Raw genomic sequence first — 17,885 nt, 5'->3', positions numbered from 1 at the left:
GCTTCCATCATCAAAGCACAATCTTCCAGTTGAAGTCGTTGTGAATTTTATTTTCCAAGTTTTGCCAAATTTATCTTCTATTGTGCATATTGATCCGATTCTGTCTCTGTTGGAAAGATCTGTTTTATCATTTAACATAAAAGTAGGTACTATTTCTTGATCCAGATTATACAGAGAATTTTATTTTTAAAAAAAAGGTACAAAACAAATTCTAATAAAAATGACAATCCATCTCAAAATATCTTTCTTAGCATATCTTGATGATCAGTACATACATACCATTTTTGATTGCTCATGTAGGGAAATACTGTAAAGAATTCTGGAATATCATCGTAGAAGGATAGAGTTTAGAAGATGTAGTTGGTTTGAGAGAAGATACACAAGAGTAATTGGTTTTGTGTAGTTGTAGTTATTATTGGTTTTTTTTAATTAGTAGGTGAAAGGGAATTGAATTCTTCGCAGTAGTGTCAACAAAGTAATTAGTGCTGAGCCTTGCATTGATTTTTATTTTTTATTTTTTTATTTTTAATACTACCATTCAAGTCAATTTATTATATTTATCAAATGGTATTAATAAAATATTTCATCGAACTGCTTTTGTTTGTTTTACATTACTGAGCATTATATATCAATTTATTAATAACTTATATCATCATGATTCACAATTGCACTTATTAAATACTAATGATAATGTGAGTCTCACTATTTCTTAACACTACTTTATTTATCATTCTACTATTTTTTCTTATTTTATTAATTATATATTAATTTTAGTGTCATTTTAAATGTTCATATTTTTATGGACGCGCGGATATAGTAAAATGAGTCAAACGAATCATATCTTCATCATGGACTTACCTAAATCAGAATAAGAGCCTATCCGCGATCGGCTAGCCTATCCGCTAGCCTCCATTGCGGCCGGCGTGCTCTAGCTGATTCGCGGGCGCTAGTCGATGCGCTAGCCGCCATTGCATGCTCGAAATCTGCTAGTCGACCGGCTAGAATAATTTTTTTTTTAAATTTCCGAAACTCATACGTGAATGGCGTGCGACGACTGGGTCCGAGTGTGTGGAAGTATGGGGATTTTTTTATGTATTTTTTTTAATTATGTACTTTTTTTTAGGATGTACTTTTTTTAATTTAAAATAAATTATTGCATTTTTCCGTATCTGTATCGTAAATTTAATTCCGTATTTTGCGTGATTATAATTTATTTATTTTTTATAATTTTATTTATTGTAGCTAGTCTTAGTGCTAGTCCAATTTCTTGTCTGATGATATGGCATGAGAAGTTTTTGACTAGACTATTGTTGGGCTATTGTCATTGAAGATGCTCAGATATAATTTTAAATGTTCAATTATTGGAGTGGGATCCAGAAATATAAATAATTTAATTTTTATTATAATATTTCAGATTAAGTTTTAAAAAAATGGATTAGGGTGATGAAAGCGAGTGCGTGGAGCGGCGGACCACACGATAACCTAATTATTTTCGCTCACTCAACTTGCAATTGCCGTATGGTTGTAGGTGATACACGTCATTGGGACACGTGTTTTCGTATTATACGCTACTGTTGAAGGAATTTTTCTCTTAAGTCGGCTACCTTTTCCTATATAAATCCCCTCATTGCTGCTTTTATTTTCATCCTTCATTTCACCATCTCCAAGTATTTTCTCCAAATCTTTCCTTTCAAGGTACGATTTCTGTCTTAGATTCGGTTATATGTTATAAGTTGTTCTATTTTGTTTCGATCGGCTCGTAATTGTTGTATTTTATCGTTTTTAGGGTAACATAAATTGCATGCTTTCATTTTTAGGGTTTGGATTTTGAGATCTGAATTTTGTGTTTCTCGATTTGGTGATTTGTTTAATTACTGTCTTCGATTTTGGGATCTGCTATTCAGATAATCATTTCTAATTCTGTTTCTTGATACTTATAAATTTCAATTTTTGGATATGCTGTTTCGTAGTGTAATTTTGTGTAATCGTTTGGATTGTTCTTGTTGGATTTCTGTGTTTCTGCATCCTTAGATTCGGTTATTTGTTATAAATTGTTCTATTATTGCTTCGATCGGCTCAAAATTGTTGTATTTTCTCGTTTTTAGGGTAACATAATTCGCATGCTTTGATTTATAGGGTTTGGATTTTGAGATCTGAAATCTGTGTTTCTCGATTTGGTGATTTGTTTGATTATTGTCTTCAATTTTGGAATTTGCTATTCAGATAGTCATTTCTAATTCTGTTTCGTGATTCTTGTTGATTTCAATTTTTGGATCTGCTGTTTCTTATTATAATTTTGTTTAATAGTTTGGATTGTTCTTGTTGGATTTAAAATTTTGTCTAGAAATCGTCAGTCGTTGTTGATTATTTGGGGATGGTAATTGATCAGTTTATTCCGATATCTGTTTTTTGATACGATTGTTTGACGATACAGATGCAGATCTTTGTGAAAACCCTCACCGGCAAGACCATCACCCTTGAGGTGGAGAGCTCTGACACCATCGATAACGTCAAGGCTAAAATCCAGGACAAGGAAGGGATTCCCCCAGACCAGCAGAGGCTTATCTTTGCCGGAAAGCAGCTTGAGGACGGGCGTACCCTCGCCGACTACAACATCCAGAAGGAGTCCACCCTCCACTTGGTCCTCCGTCTTCGTGGTGGTATGCAGATCTTCGTGAAGACCCTCACGGGCAAAACCATCACCCTTGAGGTTGAGAGCTCTGACACCATCGACAACGTCAAGGCCAAGATCCAGGACAAGGAGGGTATCCCTCCGGACCAGCAAAGGTTGATCTTTGCCGGAAAGCAGCTCGAGGATGGGCGTACCCTCGCCGACTACAACATCCAGAAGGAGTCCACCCTCCATTTGGTGCTCAGGCTGCGTGGAGGTATGCAGATTTTCGTGAAGACCCTAACGGGCAAGACCATCACCCTGGAAGTTGAGAGCTCAGACACCATCGACAACGTGAAGGCAAAAATCCAGGACAAGGAGGGCATCCCTCCGGACCAGCAGAGGCTCATCTTTGCAGGCAAGCAGTTGGAGGATGGACGCACACTTGCGGACTATAACATCCAGAAGGAGTCGACCTTGCATTTGGTGCTCCGGCTGCGTGGTGGTATGCAGATCTTCGTGAAGACCCTGACAGGAAAGACCATCACCTTGGAGGTTGAGAGCTCGGACACCATTGACAATGTCAAGGCCAAGATCCAGGACAAGGAGGGAATCCCACCAGACCAGCAGAGGCTCATCTTTGCTGGAAAGCAGTTGGAGGATGGCCGCACCCTGGCTGATTATAACATCCAGAAGGAGTCCACCCTGCACTTGGTCCTGAGGCTCCGTGGTGGTATGCAGATATTTGTGAAGACTTTGACTGGGAAGACCATCACCCTGGAGGTGGAGAGCTCTGACACCATTGACAACGTCAAGGCCAAGATTCAGGACAAGGAGGGCATCCCACCAGACCAGCAGAGGTTGATCTTTGCTGGAAAGCAGTTGGAGGATGGAAGGACCTTGGCTGATTATAACATCCAGAAGGAGTCCACCCTTCACCTTGTCCTCCGTCTCCGTGGTGGCTACTGAATGTTGTGAAAGTTGCTTGGTCTATTTCTGTTGTCCGTGTCTGTTGGGTTGTGGTCAGTTTATTGGTGTCTGGTTTGCCGTTGTTGAACGGCTAGTGTGAAGATGAACATTTAAGTTTCCTGGTCTATTGAACAGTTAGGCAGGGGGTTTACCCCTGCCACCCTAAATAAATTTATCTTTCTACAATGGCTTGTTTGTTTCTTTGCATTGCATCTGATGTTCTCTATATTGTGTGTTTCAAACACCTTCTGTGTGCGCCAGTTGTTGGTCGGTATCTTTGTTTGATACAGATGTGCCTTGCAGCTCTCAATTTTTTATTTTTTGTTAATGCTCTCAACGTTTCATTGTAGTATGATGTCTTTTGAATTTGATCTCTCAATGTTTTGTTATTGTTAATGCTCTCAGGTGCTAGTGCTTCAGGGTTATGAATTTATCTGTCTTGTTACCATATCACTTCAGAATTAATTTCTCTATCGTCCGATGGATAGGTATTTAGAGTGATCTTGTGGAGAATTAAGGCATTCAACTAAGAGAAACAGAGCAGCTGAAGCCACCGTAGCTTCCATGGCATGGGAAAGACAAATAAAATTTTGGTTCCATTTCAAGGCTATCAGTGGCTTTTAGAAAAACTACTAGTTCAACATGTATATTTTGACCGGAATGGATTCTCCGAACTATGGTTTCTTCCATCATTTTTTTTCGCATCATATCTGGTAATCAGCTCTATATATCCGAATCAAAAAATCTCTATTGGTATTTAGTACTCACTCTTAGTCATAAATAATTCGTATTTTCATGGCACATCCCAATTAAAAATAATACTTCTATTTTCTCTATTTTTGTTTACATTTTCATATACAGTATTTTAGTTTCTATTACTTCTCTACTTTATAATCTTTTAATTTACAGCTCTCTTCATTTAACTCTTTAAGGAAGTATCAATTTTATGTAAGCTTTGCACATTTATTCATATTATCATTATAAGTTGTTGATTTCTATATTTTTTGAGATTTAAAGGAGTATCAATTTTATTATCATTATAAGTTGTTGATTTCTACTATATTTTTTGAGATCAATTCACATCAGAATGTTTTAACTTTATTTTTCCATTATTAAGTATCAAAATGTAAAAAATTTCCTTCCATTCCTATGAGGAAAGTTTTACTAAAATCGATTTTTTGGCTCAACAATATTTAAAATTTATATATAAACAAAATTATAATATCTCCGTCCATCATTAGGAGTCTCGGTTCACTATTTTAGTTTGTCTAGGAGCCCTTAGTTCACTTTATAAATAGTAGGTAGACTCCACTTTCTACTAACTCATTCAACTCACATTTTATTATAAAATTAATACTCCCACCATGACAGAAAGTTTTGTCACATTTTTTCATTTTTGTCCTTTCAATAAAAATTTGTCAAATTTCACTTTTTACCATTTTTGGTAGTGGACCATATATTCCACTAACTCATTTATAAAACTAATATATATAAGAGGGAACATCATTTTTGGTCCACGAACTTTGCCAAAGTATCATTTTAGGTCCGTGAACTTTGAAAATGTCATTTGAGGTCCATCAACTATGGAGTAATATCATTTTAAGTACTTTTTTACTATTTTCAAGTTTTTTTGGACGAAAATACCCTCAATATTTTTAAGAGTATATATTTTTAATAAACTTATGATATATTCATATTTTTTATAAATATCTTTACTATATATTTTTGATGAATTTTCTAAATATAATTTGACCTTCAATATTATCACTTAATTTTGTGACATGCAAGAAATAATCCTTATTCAATTTTTTTTTATTATTAAAGAAGTTCTATATTCAATTTTAAAATTCTTTAATATAAATAATTGAAGAAGCAATTTAACTTGCATGTCACAAAATTAAGTGATAATATTGAAGGTCAAATTATATTTAGAAAAATCGTCAAAAATATATTGTAAAGATATTTATAAAAAATATGAGTATATGATAAGTTTATTAAAAATATATACCCTTTAAGGTATTGAGGGTATTTTCGTCCGAAAAAACTTTGGAATAAGTAAAAGAAAGTACTTCAAATGATATTATCACATAGTTGATGGACCTCAAATGATATTTTCAAAGTTCACGGACCTAAAATGATACTTTGGCAAAATTCGTGGACCAAAAAAGAAGTTCCCTCTATATATAAAAATAAGACTCACATTTCACTAACATTTTCAACTCAATTTCCACTATATTTCTTAAAACTCTTGTCCACAATTTTTTGTTGTGGTGTCTTACGGCTAATGTCAACCATTGTGACGTTCACCAACTATCCAGATTGGAAGGAGGGGAGCTTGGGGTCCGCTCGGCTTGATCCTTCTTTACGGCTAGCTTTCGCCGCTTTCGTCTCAATCAACCATCACCGCGAACCGGCTTCGGATCCACCTTCACTGGAGCTCGAATCTTCCATACCAGATTCAGCAACCTGGCTTGCGATAGTATCCTCGCCGGTCTCGGGTTGGGTGGATTGGTCGCCACCACTTCATGAGTAGTGGCGACCCGCTGTGTGCTTTGTCCATTTGGAGCTCGAGCCGTGCAGGACTAGGTACCACCCACCCACTTATCCAGCATCCGAGCCGTATTTCAAGTATCGACACATTTGAAGGCCCTCCCGCATCTTGTTGGTACATCAACATGACTGAAGCTCCATGGCCGCACTGCCTTGAATCATTAACAAATATGCCGATGAACCTTTGAATGTTTGGGCTCACTCAACTGAAATGATTCTGAAGCATCTTCAAATTGTGGCAGAGAGACCCTTCTAGCCACATACCATTGTAGGTTTTGGTCAATCGATCCCAAAAAACCTTTCGGTTTTGTTGATCGAATCTTCTAAAATGGTGACCCACACTTCGAACAATTTTTGTCTCTTTTTGCGGAGTTTGCCAACATCAAGCTATATGGTGTCGACCTGTATAGCTCCTCTCACACTGCATGTTTGCCAACTATGGTTGATAGACATCTTCATATGGAGTCCACAACCTCTTGATGTTTGGGGTCGCCGAGCCTTTGGTATACGGAGTCAATTAATCAGGAAACAACACATTTCTCAAATTCCAACCATCTGATGGTAGTGGGTCCACTACTGCGTGCGGCGAGCGAGACGGACTAACGCGTGACGGACGTGAGGTTGGGTGCGGACTTTGGGAGTTAGTCGATCGCTAGCTACCTATTATGTGGCGAGCGATCGACTAACACCTTTAATTAATACTCTCTCCGTCCACGAATAAGAGTCCCGTTCATTTTTTCGCACTTGTTTTGTAACAATGATACTACCTCTGTCCCTGAAAATTTGATACATATTACCATTTCGGTCCGTCCCTGAAAATTTGATACACTTCACTTTTACCATTTTTGGTAGTGGACCCCATATTCCACTAACTCATTCTTACTCACATTTTATTATAAATCTAATACTTTAAAAGTAGGACCCACATCCCACCAACTTTTTCAACTCACTTTCCATTACATTTCTTAAAACCCGTGTCGGGTCAAAGTGTAGCAAATTTTGGGGGACGGAGGTAGTAATAAATAGTTAAAGTGGACAAATGATAAAGTAAGAGAGAGATTAATGTAGATAAGACTCTTGTTTACATTAATCTCTCTCTTACTTTATAATTTGTCCACTTTAACTATTTACTATCATTTTTACAAAACAAGAGCGAAAAAGTGAACGGGACTTTTATTCGTGGACGGAGTATTTTTTTTTATTTCAACTCTATATATACGGTTCGTTGCAAGCTTTGAGAAGGGCTTTTTTTATTGTACTAGGCTTTTTTTTATTGTACTACTACTACTATTATTATTATTATTATTATTATTATTATTATTATTATTTTATGGAATTATGTTTGCACTTTCTTCATATTTTGTCCAATTTTAATTTTGTATTTGTTAATTTATTTGTCGGGCTAGGGCGTTGGCTAGGCTATTTCTAGCCTATTGTTAGGCTGTTGTTTGGTTAGCCTGTGGCTAGATTGTAGAAGGGCATGATGACATGGCAGAAGTTTTTTGCTCGGCTATTGCTAGGGTGTTCCTATTGTGGATGCTCTTACGTATCTCGAGAATTCGTAAGAAATAAAAAATCTCAATTTATCATGATTTCAATGTCCTGGCTTACGTATAAAGGTTAGCCAAAAAATAAAGTACTCTAGAATATAGTACTCCCTTCGTCCCACTTTAAGCGTCCTGGTTTACTACTTTTGGGTGTTCCACTTTAGGAGACCCCAGTTAGAATATTCCATAGTTGGTAATAGGTCCCACATTCTACTCACTTTTTCCACTCACATTATATTATAAAACTAATATATAAAAGTAGGACCTGCATTCCACTATCTTTTTTCACAACTTTTCTATAAAACTCGTACCAAACTCAATCGGACTCTAAAGTGGAACGGAGGGATATACTGCAAAGGGGAATAATGCGAAGACGGTGACTCTGTCCACAATCACATTCTCTTCAGTTGAGAAATCATTTCACAACTTCCGATCTCTCTCTCTCTCTCTCTTATGGCCCCCGCTGCTCCCAAGTCGGGTGATGTGATTTTCGCCAGTGTAGATCGCGTTGTAAGTGTTAATAGAAAGTCATTGCTATTTTCCATTTCCTATTTTCTCCTGGATACTTTAGTTTATCCAATTTTGGTTAATTTTTTGATTTGTTTTGTTCCATTTATGGCGATTCACTGCGGGACTCGATTTCTGTAGAACGCGGAGCTCTTTACTCTCACATACGGTGCTATCGTGCGCCAAATGATTACCGATCTGGAGGAGGTGGAGGAGGTTAACAAGCAGCTCGATCAAATGTAAATGATTTATAACTCTCTTCTGTTGACTTTTTTTTAGTCCAATTATCTCTTACAATTATTGATTTTTCGATAATTATGTTGTGTTACAGCTGAATTTTTCAGTACTTGAGTTGTTCCATCTCAGGGGTTATAATATTGGGGTCCGTCTGGTTGATGAATTCCTCGCCAAATCAAGCGTGTCAAGGTGTGTCGATTTCAGGGAAACAGCTGATGTGATCGCTAAGGTCTTATCTCCTGCTCTCTTCTCCATAAAGTTTTTGTGCTACTGAATTGATGGAATCTGTCTTACCTATGAAGTTAGGGCTTACATCTATGGTTTACCTTAATTATTTCTATTAACATCACTTAAGTATATTTTAAGAAACGAAAATGGAACTTGTGCTGTTTGGGGATATGATATCTCTGATGGATTAAGCGCTTGCAATGCTCTCTTGTTTGAACCTATTAGGAATTAGTTCCAATCAAATAGTGAGAATATTTCGATGCTGAGATTGAAGTGTAGTAAGAAGAAGCACCACATGCACAAAGGGGATTAAGTGTTTTAATGTGGAAAAAGTGTTCAGCATATATCTAAGTAAAATCCATAGTGTAGCACTTCTCTCAAACAATCTTCACTATAAGTACTAGCTGCTGCAAATGATATGCATTTACTTAAACTGGAAAATATAAAACTCATGCAACGAAGTAGCATCTGCGATGAATCCAATGATGGAAAACTATAGAGTTGTCACCAAGTAGGACCAAAATGTATAAAATCATATTTTGGAGTCAGGCATCTTCAAATTTTCTTTCATAAAGGCAACATCTTTTTGAAATGCCCCAAAGGCAGTGTCTCTCTTACACAAATGATATGTAAAAAACATAAAAATCAAGCCATGGGAAACTTAACGTGCCCAGATTTGTTCTTTCTTGGACAATAAAAGAAAGAAATAATTGAGGAATTCACCCAAAGAACGAACCAAACACAAAAATAGGTGGAGTAACTAAAGAATGAAGAATGGGTTAGGAATAGGAGACCTCATTGGGACTAAAGGACCTTCCTCCACCGAAGAGACGCAACCCTCGGAAACTGCCGCCAATGCAACCTCTTGCACGGCTCCGCGACTAGCACACCCACACTAATGTTATACCTTTATGTTGGCCATTATGCTAACACAACCAAACCCATCGATTTGGAATTTCATAGATAAACTTTTCAACCCAAAAAGGTGAGGAAACTCACAAGGAGAATTTTCATCATTCATACAAGCCTACTAAGCATTGCAAATGAAAAGAAAGTATTTATAAGAGAGAAAAGATAAAGTGGAAAAAGGGGCTAGGATTTCCGCCTAAAAAATGCAAGTCTGCACTCTGCAGGGATCGTTCTGCCCGAACTCAACCAAGTCCGCTGGCCACAGGGTTGGTTGAACGAAGCCCCGCCATCCACAAGGATTGTTCTGACTCAGATACAACACTGGCCGTGGGGTTGGTTGGACGAAACCCGCGGTCCGCAGGGTCTGTTTTGCTTGCTCCATGTAGCCCCATTTCTTCCTCATTTTTCCCTTGTCCTTCTTCCTTGGTCTCCAATCAATCCAAGGGCCTCTGAGTCAGAGTAGACCTTGATGTCGATCACTCAAGATTGCATCAATAAAGGCCGATGAATCAATCTTCTACTGGCTAAACCCCCAATATGAGACTTCACAAATTAACCCACCCTCTGAGTTATGACTGGTCATTTCCCGAAATTCCATGCAGTTTGGGATTGGGGGCATATATCATTATAGTTAGGTTTATTGAGGAGCAACTGTAAGTGGAATCAATTTGTTGCGAAGCTTTGGGGTGTACATTTTGGCAGAACAAGTGGTACTCTCACGTGTAACGTCCATCATGTGCTCCTTCAGATTGAACGTCAAATCACTTTTAGATTAAGATATAAGTACCAAAGCTTATTGAAGCTCTCCATGTGAACTCAATGCTAATGTGGTGCTTCCTACATAGAGTTCCAGTTGTTTATGTATTTGTGTGATTTTTTCTGTTCTTAATGTAATCATTCATCTACAGGTTGGATTCAAAATGTTCCTAGGTGTCGCTGCATCTGTTACTCACTGGGATGCTGAAGGAACAACCTGTAGTCTCATTTTGGAAGATAATCCTTTAGTAGACTTTGTTGAGCTGCCTGATACCTGTCAAGGTCTCCACTACTGCAATATTTTAAGTGGAGTTGTCAGAGGGGCTCTTGAGATGGTGAGCATTCTATTCTCTGCTATCCATCCTAAACCAAATGTTCTCTTCTGAGGTTGTTTTGCATGCATCTTTGTCATTTCAGCATCTGACACTTTATATTTTTTGTATGAGCTCCGTCCTCTTGAAATATGACTAATATTGGCTATCCTTATTTTCAAATAAAAATCTGAACTTTTTATAGAATAATTGGGAAAAGATCAACAAGTTGTGAGCTTATAAGCCATTAATTCTCTATGAAACTCAGAGTAGCACTACCTGAAGTATTTAAGCAACTAAGATTGATAAGGGCAAAGGAAGTAGAAGAGGTTGGGTCAGTGGACAATGATCTACGAAATATGCTCCTTTCCCATTTTCGTTTCGCTCTCTGGGTTCCCATTCCTTTTCTCTTGTGTTATTAATATCGTACTTTGTTGATGGGTTTTGTTACATGAAGTATCAACAGCTTCTGATATTAATACAGTGATGACCAGAATCTTTCAAGTACTACGACGCAGTTTCAATTATCATCTCTGTTCTTTTGTTTAGGTCTCAATGAAAACCGAGGTCACATGGCTCCGCGACATGCTTAGAGGAGATGATGTATTTGAGTTGCAAGTCAAGCTTCTGAAGCAAGTTCCTGAGGAGTATCCATACAAAGATGATGAGTAACTTGCTTCTTTTGCTCTCAAGTGTTATCCTTGTAACTCCACTCTTCATTTGGACATTTTGCACCTCCTTTTGGCCTAGCTACATTTCGTTGCTAGTAATATCACATGCGACGACATTTGCCCATAGTTAAAAAGAAAAAAGAAAAGGAATTCGTTAAATTACTATTGCTTCCTCTTGCAGCTGCAAGTGGTTGCATATTTGTTGTGTTCATTTTTGGTTATGTTCTCTCATATGCATTACCAGATATGATATCGTGGGGCCTAGATTAGGATGTTTTCCCCCTGTTTCTACTTCGTCTGGTTTCCTCATGTATGAATCTAAGACACTTTATTAAATAATTACAACAGCTGGCGCCTGGCGGTGGCGGTGCTCAAGTCGGTCGACATCTCCAAGCAAAGGTAGTTTTAGATTCGTAAGTTTTTAGATTTAATGAGTCACAGTTCAATCTTCTCCTACGGATGGCAACTACTATTTCGCCTTGCGCCTGTTGGCATCTGGGTACAAATAAATAGAAACCTGGCGGGTGTAGTACAATCCCGATATAAAATAAAATTGAAAGAAATTACACGGAAACATGAAGACTGAAAACTGGAAAATACATAATCAAAACACAAAACCGTAATATTTAAGCTGAGTCGAGTAAGGCTTCTTTCCACAAGACGAAATGCGTCTTGGTACTGCTCCGGTTCGGCGCATCATCTACAAAGATAAAACCGTTCATCTTGAATGTAGCAGCACCGCACACAAATGAGCTCGAATAAACTAAATGAGATGAGGGCATAACTACGACAAAGGAGATCGTTTGTCTACCCTATTTATATGTCTAGTCCATAGTATAGTCGATAGGTGGATAGTGTGTGATAGGTCTTTATAGAGACATATGGAATGCAGATGAAAGTAGGCAGCTTATGGAACTGATAAGATAAACATGACTTCATCTGAAGAGATTTGAATTAAAGTATAACTATCATTTCTTTAATCCTTTTTCTACACAATTTACATAGTAATCCAGCTCAACTGAAAGGTTGGAACATTTAGGTCAACCTATTTTTTTGGAATCGGAGGATGGTTTAAGCAAGGAAAAGTAGGAGCTGCGGTTTCCCATAGCCATTAGATCAGAATGGGAGCCTTGCTCGACGAGCTTCCCATCCTTGATGACAGCAATGGAGTTGGCCTTGTGTATGGTCGAGAGGCGATGAGCCACCACTATGCATGTCCGGCCAACCATCATCTTCTCCAGCGCCTCCTGCACCAAGCTCTCAGACACGCTGTCCAGAGCACTTGTCGCCTCGTCTAGCAGCAGGATGGCCGGGTCCTTGAGGATCGCTCGTGCTAGTGCTATCCTCTGCTTTTGCCCTCCCGACAGCTGCGCCCCTCTCTCTCCACAGTATGTTTCATATCCATCTTTCATTCCACTGTTTTCAAACACACATTATTTACATGATGCTAATTAGGTTGAACTTGAAAGAAATGAGGTACCTTATAAACTCATGTGCATTAGCCATCATTGCAGCCTTTCTGATCTCCGATTCCCTTGCACTCGTCTCCCCATACGCAATGTTCTCGTATATGGTTCCTGCAAACAGAGTTGGCTCCTGGCTCACTAACGCAATGTGCGATCTCAATGCCCTCACATTGTAGTCCCTTATATCCTTATCATCTATCCACACTGATCCATTCATGGGATCATAGAATCTCTCTATAAGAGATATTATGGTTGATTTCCCCGAACCACTCTGCCCCACCAATGCAACTGTAGTCCCTGCGTTGATCTTCAGGCTCAGCCCCTTCAAAATCAACTGCTCCGGCCGCGAAGGGTAGGCGAACACCACCTTTTTCAGCTCCACCCGCCCCCTTATACCCTTCCTCACATCGTCCTTGTTGTACGTGTTGTCCGGCTCTATCTGGCTCTGCCTGTCCAGGATCGCAAACACTGATCCGACTGCGCTGCTGCCTCTGGAGATGTCGTTGGTCATGCTCCCCGCTTCTGCGATTGTGTACGCAGTGAAAAGGAGGGCTAAGAATGCTTGAAACAACTTCTCTGGAGTTATTTCATGTTGTGACAGCAGCTTCCCGCCGTACCAGTAGGCTAAAGCGGTTGAAGCTGCTGCCAAAAACTGGGAGCTGCAAAGGCCAACTCCGGCAAACCATGACTGTCGGATGCTTTCCTTTTTTGGACCGTCTAGTGTGGCTCGGAAGAGGGAGACGATCCGTTTCTGGGAGGAGAAGGCGGTTATGGTTCTGTGGTTTATAACTGCTTCGCTTGCGAGCTGGCTTCCTTCCTTCTGTGCTGTTTGTATTTTTTGTGACATGGCCTTGGTGAGGACGCTCCTCGCGTAGAAGCTCCCGATGAGGAGTGGCTGAGCCGCCATCATGACGAGGGCGAGCCTCCATGTGAGGACGAGGCCGAGGATGTAGGCGAATGTGGCCCCAAACACGGCCTGAGAAAGCAGGGACATGCGGTCTCCCACCAGGGACTTGACCATGTTGGCCTCTGTTGAGAGCCGCGCTGATATGGCCGCGCTCGTGTTCTCGTCCTGATCGAACCATCCGATCTCGAATGTCAGCAGCTTCTTCAGCAGCATCTCTCGGACTCTCTTGGTGAGTCTCTCTCCCATTATTGCAAAGTTGTAGTGCTGGATGAGGTTTGTGAAGAAGTTGAAGAAGCCTAGGCCTAGGAATATGTAGGAATAGATTCTGGCGTGAGGTGTGATGCTGGATTTTTCCGGTCGGAAATAGACTGATATGAGTCCTCCTACGCAGTACGCGTTGATGGGCTGGACAGCTCCCGAGCCTATCGCGCCTAGGCACCCGAGCAGGGCTCTCCCCCACTCCGGCTCGTTCAGCTTCAGCAGACGCAGCTGTGTAGGAGCAGTGTAGGTTGAGTTTTGTGCATAATCATCATCGCTGTCATAGGCAGCCTCGTATTGGATTGAGTAAGGCGCGCTCATGGAGAATGGACTGATTGGGTTCATGGACGGAGTTCGTGGGCTCGACACCACACTTATTGGGCTAGATGGAATCATTGCTCTCAGATGATTCTTCCCTCTGGGAGTGTAGGCTCCTCCATTGTCTCCTGATGCTAATGCTGATAGCTGGAGCTCCACCATGTTAGCGTAGTGGCCACCGTTGATCTGCATGAGCTCATCGTGTGAGCCGGATTCCACGACTCTGCCTGAGTTGAGCACAGTGATGAGGGTAGCCATCCTGATGGTGGAGAGACGGTGGGCTACGACGATGGCTGTTCTTCCCTTTGATGCCTGCTCTATGGCCATCTGGACTATTCGCTCCGACTCTGTATCAAGGGCGCTAGTGGCTTCGTCGAGCAGCAGTATCTTCGGATTCCTTATCAGCGCTCGGGCTATCGCTATCCGCTGCTTCTGCCCGCCTGATAACTGAACTCCAAACTGCCCAACCTATACATTCATAATTCCCGAAAATTTAATTGTTAAGTGTAACATAAAAATCTATATAACTCAGGAAGCATTCTTCTTAATTACCTGTGTTTCGTATGCATCCGGAAGCTTAACGATGAAGTCATGGGCATTTGCAGCCATAGCGGCCTTCTCCACATCCTCCATCGATGCACCTTCTTCGCCAAACAAAATGTTCTCTTTGATTGATGTTGCAAACAGGACTGGCTCCTGATTCACCAGCCCCATTTGTGATCTGAGCCACTTGAGATGGAGCTTGTTTATTTTGTATCCATCCAGAAGAATCTCGCCTTCCATTGGATCATAGAATCGTTGAAGAAGTGAGATGATGGTGGACTTCCCCGACCCGCTCCCCCCAACTAGGCCCACGGTTCCACCCGCTGGAACCGTGAGGTCTAGCCCTTGCAGGATGGGAGTATCCGGCCTCGAAGGGTAGTTGAAATACACCCCTTTGAATTGAATCTCGCCTCTCACGTATGACAGAGCCTTCCCCTTCTTGTCCTCCGTGTCTATGGCCGGCTCGCGGTCTATCATCTCTGTGATACGTGTCGCTGCAGATCTCGCCTCTGTTATGGCCGTCAGGTTTGGTAGAGCAGTCAGAATGTTTCTGCAAAGACAGATGATTATCAAGCTTGTTTTGTGTGTGTGTAATGGTAATAAAGAGGTGAGTATGGAAACTAACAATCCTCCCATTAAGACATTGAATCCAGCTACAAAGACATCTCCGCCCTTTTCGCCTTTCTTGCTGACGAGGATGGAGCCGATCCAGGCTTGAAACCCCCAGCTGATGTAGATGACTCCCATGCTCCCCATCATCAGCCCTCTCGCGAACCCCTGCTTCACCCCGAGCTCCATTGTCTTTTGCAGGACGCTGCTGAAGTTTTCGAGGGTTTGGTTCTCTGCTACATACGAGTAAACTGTCCGGATGGATGAAATTGCCTGCTCTGCTATGCCTCCTGCCACCGCGTACGACCCTATTCCCTCAATTGCCACGTCCATCATCATTTTCCCAAACCCAAGCGCCGGGACTATGAACATTATGGTGAACGGTATGGCCGCCAGGGTGAGCTTCCACGAGAGGGAGAAGGCGAAGGCGAGGCAGAAGAAGAAGGATGACATGTATGCCAGGCAGTCAGGTATCTGCATCATCATCACCATCATCATCAAGTGTTTTAGTTAGGAACAAGTGTGTAATAACCATTACTTTGTTGAATTAAGTAGACCTTCTCTCCAATTGTGGTTTGGATTGTGTTGGAGTCTGCTGATATTGTGGTCACGACTTGGAACGTTGTCGACGTGTCAGCTGCTTGGGAGTCGAAGAAGCCTACTTCTTGCTTGAGCACCGATTTTAGATACTCCAATCTCATCCGGGAACTCTGCCTCTCTGCTGTTCTTGCCCAACATAATCCTTCTGCAAAAGTAGAAGTAAACTCGATCATCCGTTTTCCTTATCTTGTGCTAGTAACTAAGGTGATGCAACCAACCTACGAACGCAGACAGCCCGACTCCAATGGCCACGTAGAAAAGCTTCAACGCATACTGTCGCAAGTAAAAGGTTTAGGCCAAGTGATCAAAACGGTTATCTTCATTAACATTAGTACCTGGTTTACGGAATCCATGGAGATTGCGACGCCACGCTCTTTACTAACGAGGCCGTATTGATTGATGACGTCGCTGAGAACATACATCGTGAGAGGGACCTGCAGGCCATCTCCAATGCTGCCTAGCGTCCCGAAGAACATGAGCAACTTGTCCGATCGATCAGCATATCGAAAAATGCCGTTGCTTTTCGCCATTTTCGCTATCGCATATCTCAACTAATTTCACTTGTTGTGCAGTCTGTGTGTTTTATATACTTGTGCAGGCCTTAAGAATGAATCAAATGCGTTTGTGTGTATCTGCCGGCCCTTTCCTGTCCAACTGTTATGTGTTTGTCTCTCATTTCTTGCTTCAAATCTTTATATTATTATTATATAAATCTATTCATATATACAGTGTAAAATGTCATGTGTTGCTTCTTTTTGTGAGTGTTTTGGTACTGCTAATAGAATCTGTATGCGGCATTTTTGCATTGTAACAATGCTTAGTTTCTTCTTGTTTATATCACTGCCTCTACATAATCAAATCTGTATCATCATCCTAATATATACTAATTCAAATGTCTTCACTTGGAGTTATTTATTTGATACACGATTAAAATATTTTAGTCACTAGAATCTCAACAACTATCCCCTCTCCTTTTTTTAAGTTGGTGTAATCTTAGCTTTAACAAAATCATAAAAAATGCTACTTGTAAGTTGCCTTTTTTAATTAAAAAATAAAAAGCAAAAACAAGAGCAAAACCCCTAAACATAACACTTGATACGTTTAAAATTATAAATTCAAGATTAGCAAAACCCCTAAATAAATAACGCAAAATTTAAAATACTCTGATAAGAACTGAAAATGAAATTTGGATTTTTTATTTCAAAAGAAAAGACCAAAATGAAAGAAGATAAATTAGCAGACTACTAATTCTAAGGGAATCTTTCTTTGGTGTATGATTTTACGAATGTCCAAAAAACTGCGTCATCATCTATAGTTGTATAAATTTGTCTTCATATTTGTCAGCTGCAATTTCCATTTTTTTGTTTAGACTTTTTCCGATTTGTTTATTTTATTCGGTTTGAACTTTGCTCTGTGCCGACTGCAATTTCGCTATGGTTTTTCGGTTTACTTATTTATTTTAGAATCAATCAATTAATTATTCAAAGTCACGCATTTAGCTAGGGTATATTATGAACTTTTGTGTGAGGATTTTTCTGCTTGATTATATTTGAAATAGGACAGGAGAGCATTAAGGTCTTAATACCTTCTTAATTTTAAATATAACATTAATAGCAGTAATTAGATTAGATTTATTATTCTGATGGATGAGATGAAATTCCACGACCTACACTAGTGCAACGATTTTGTACGTTAAGGGCTCGTTTGATTCATGGATAGAATATAGTAAGATAGTATTTTCAGACCGAATGCAAGATAGTGTTTTTTTTTAGTTGTTTGATTGATAAGATAGTCTTTGAAATTATTGTGTAGATAGAATGAAAAAGGATAAAAATACCATTGTTCCAATGGGTAATTTATTTTGTACTATATAACTTATCTAAATTTG

General features: G+C 39.9%; 3 protein-coding genes across 3 annotated transcripts; 2 read left to right on the top strand and 1 right to left on the bottom strand.

The window, feature by feature from the left end:
- The first annotated feature begins 1,594 nt into the window (after positions 1-1,594).
- On the top strand, positions 1,595-3,766 carry LOC125214577 (polyubiquitin). The gene is made up of 2 exons (XM_048115661.1): positions 1,595-1,695; positions 2,435-3,766. The coding sequence occupies exon 2, from the start codon at positions 2,435-2,437 to the stop codon at positions 3,578-3,580; it is 1,146 nt and encodes a 381-aa protein (XP_047971618.1). The 5' UTR covers positions 1,595-1,695; the 3' UTR covers positions 3,581-3,766.
- Positions 3,767-8,034: 4,268 nt separating this feature from the next.
- LOC125214578 (trafficking protein particle complex subunit 3-like) lies at positions 8,035-11,671 on the top strand. Its single transcript, XM_048115662.1, has 5 exons — positions 8,035-8,187; positions 8,326-8,423; positions 8,551-8,650; positions 10,467-10,649; positions 11,175-11,671. Exons 1-5 carry the CDS (start codon positions 8,131-8,133, stop codon positions 11,295-11,297), a joined length of 561 nt encoding a protein of 186 aa, XP_047971619.1. The 5' UTR covers positions 8,035-8,130; the 3' UTR covers positions 11,298-11,671.
- Positions 11,672-11,913: 242 nt separating this feature from the next.
- On the bottom strand, positions 11,914-16,558 carry LOC125214576 (putative multidrug resistance protein). The gene is made up of 8 exons (XM_048115660.1): positions 16,333-16,558; positions 16,216-16,270; positions 15,955-16,142; positions 15,414-15,871; positions 14,798-15,338; positions 12,777-14,713; positions 12,342-12,712; positions 11,914-11,996 (listed from the first exon to the last, which is right to left on the bottom strand). Exons 1-8 carry the CDS (start codon positions 16,525-16,527, stop codon positions 11,923-11,925), a joined length of 3,819 nt encoding a protein of 1,272 aa, XP_047971617.1. The 5' UTR covers positions 16,528-16,558; the 3' UTR covers positions 11,914-11,922.
- Positions 16,559-17,885: the final 1,327 nt, after the last annotated feature.

The sequence above is a fragment of the Salvia hispanica genome, chromosome 3 (genome assembly GCF_023119035.1).
Source record: "Salvia hispanica cultivar TCC Black 2014 chromosome 3, UniMelb_Shisp_WGS_1.0, whole genome shotgun sequence".
Lineage (NCBI taxonomy): Eukaryota > Viridiplantae > Streptophyta > Magnoliopsida > Lamiales > Lamiaceae > Salvia > Salvia hispanica.
This window is presented reverse-complemented; position numbering and strand designations above follow the sequence as displayed.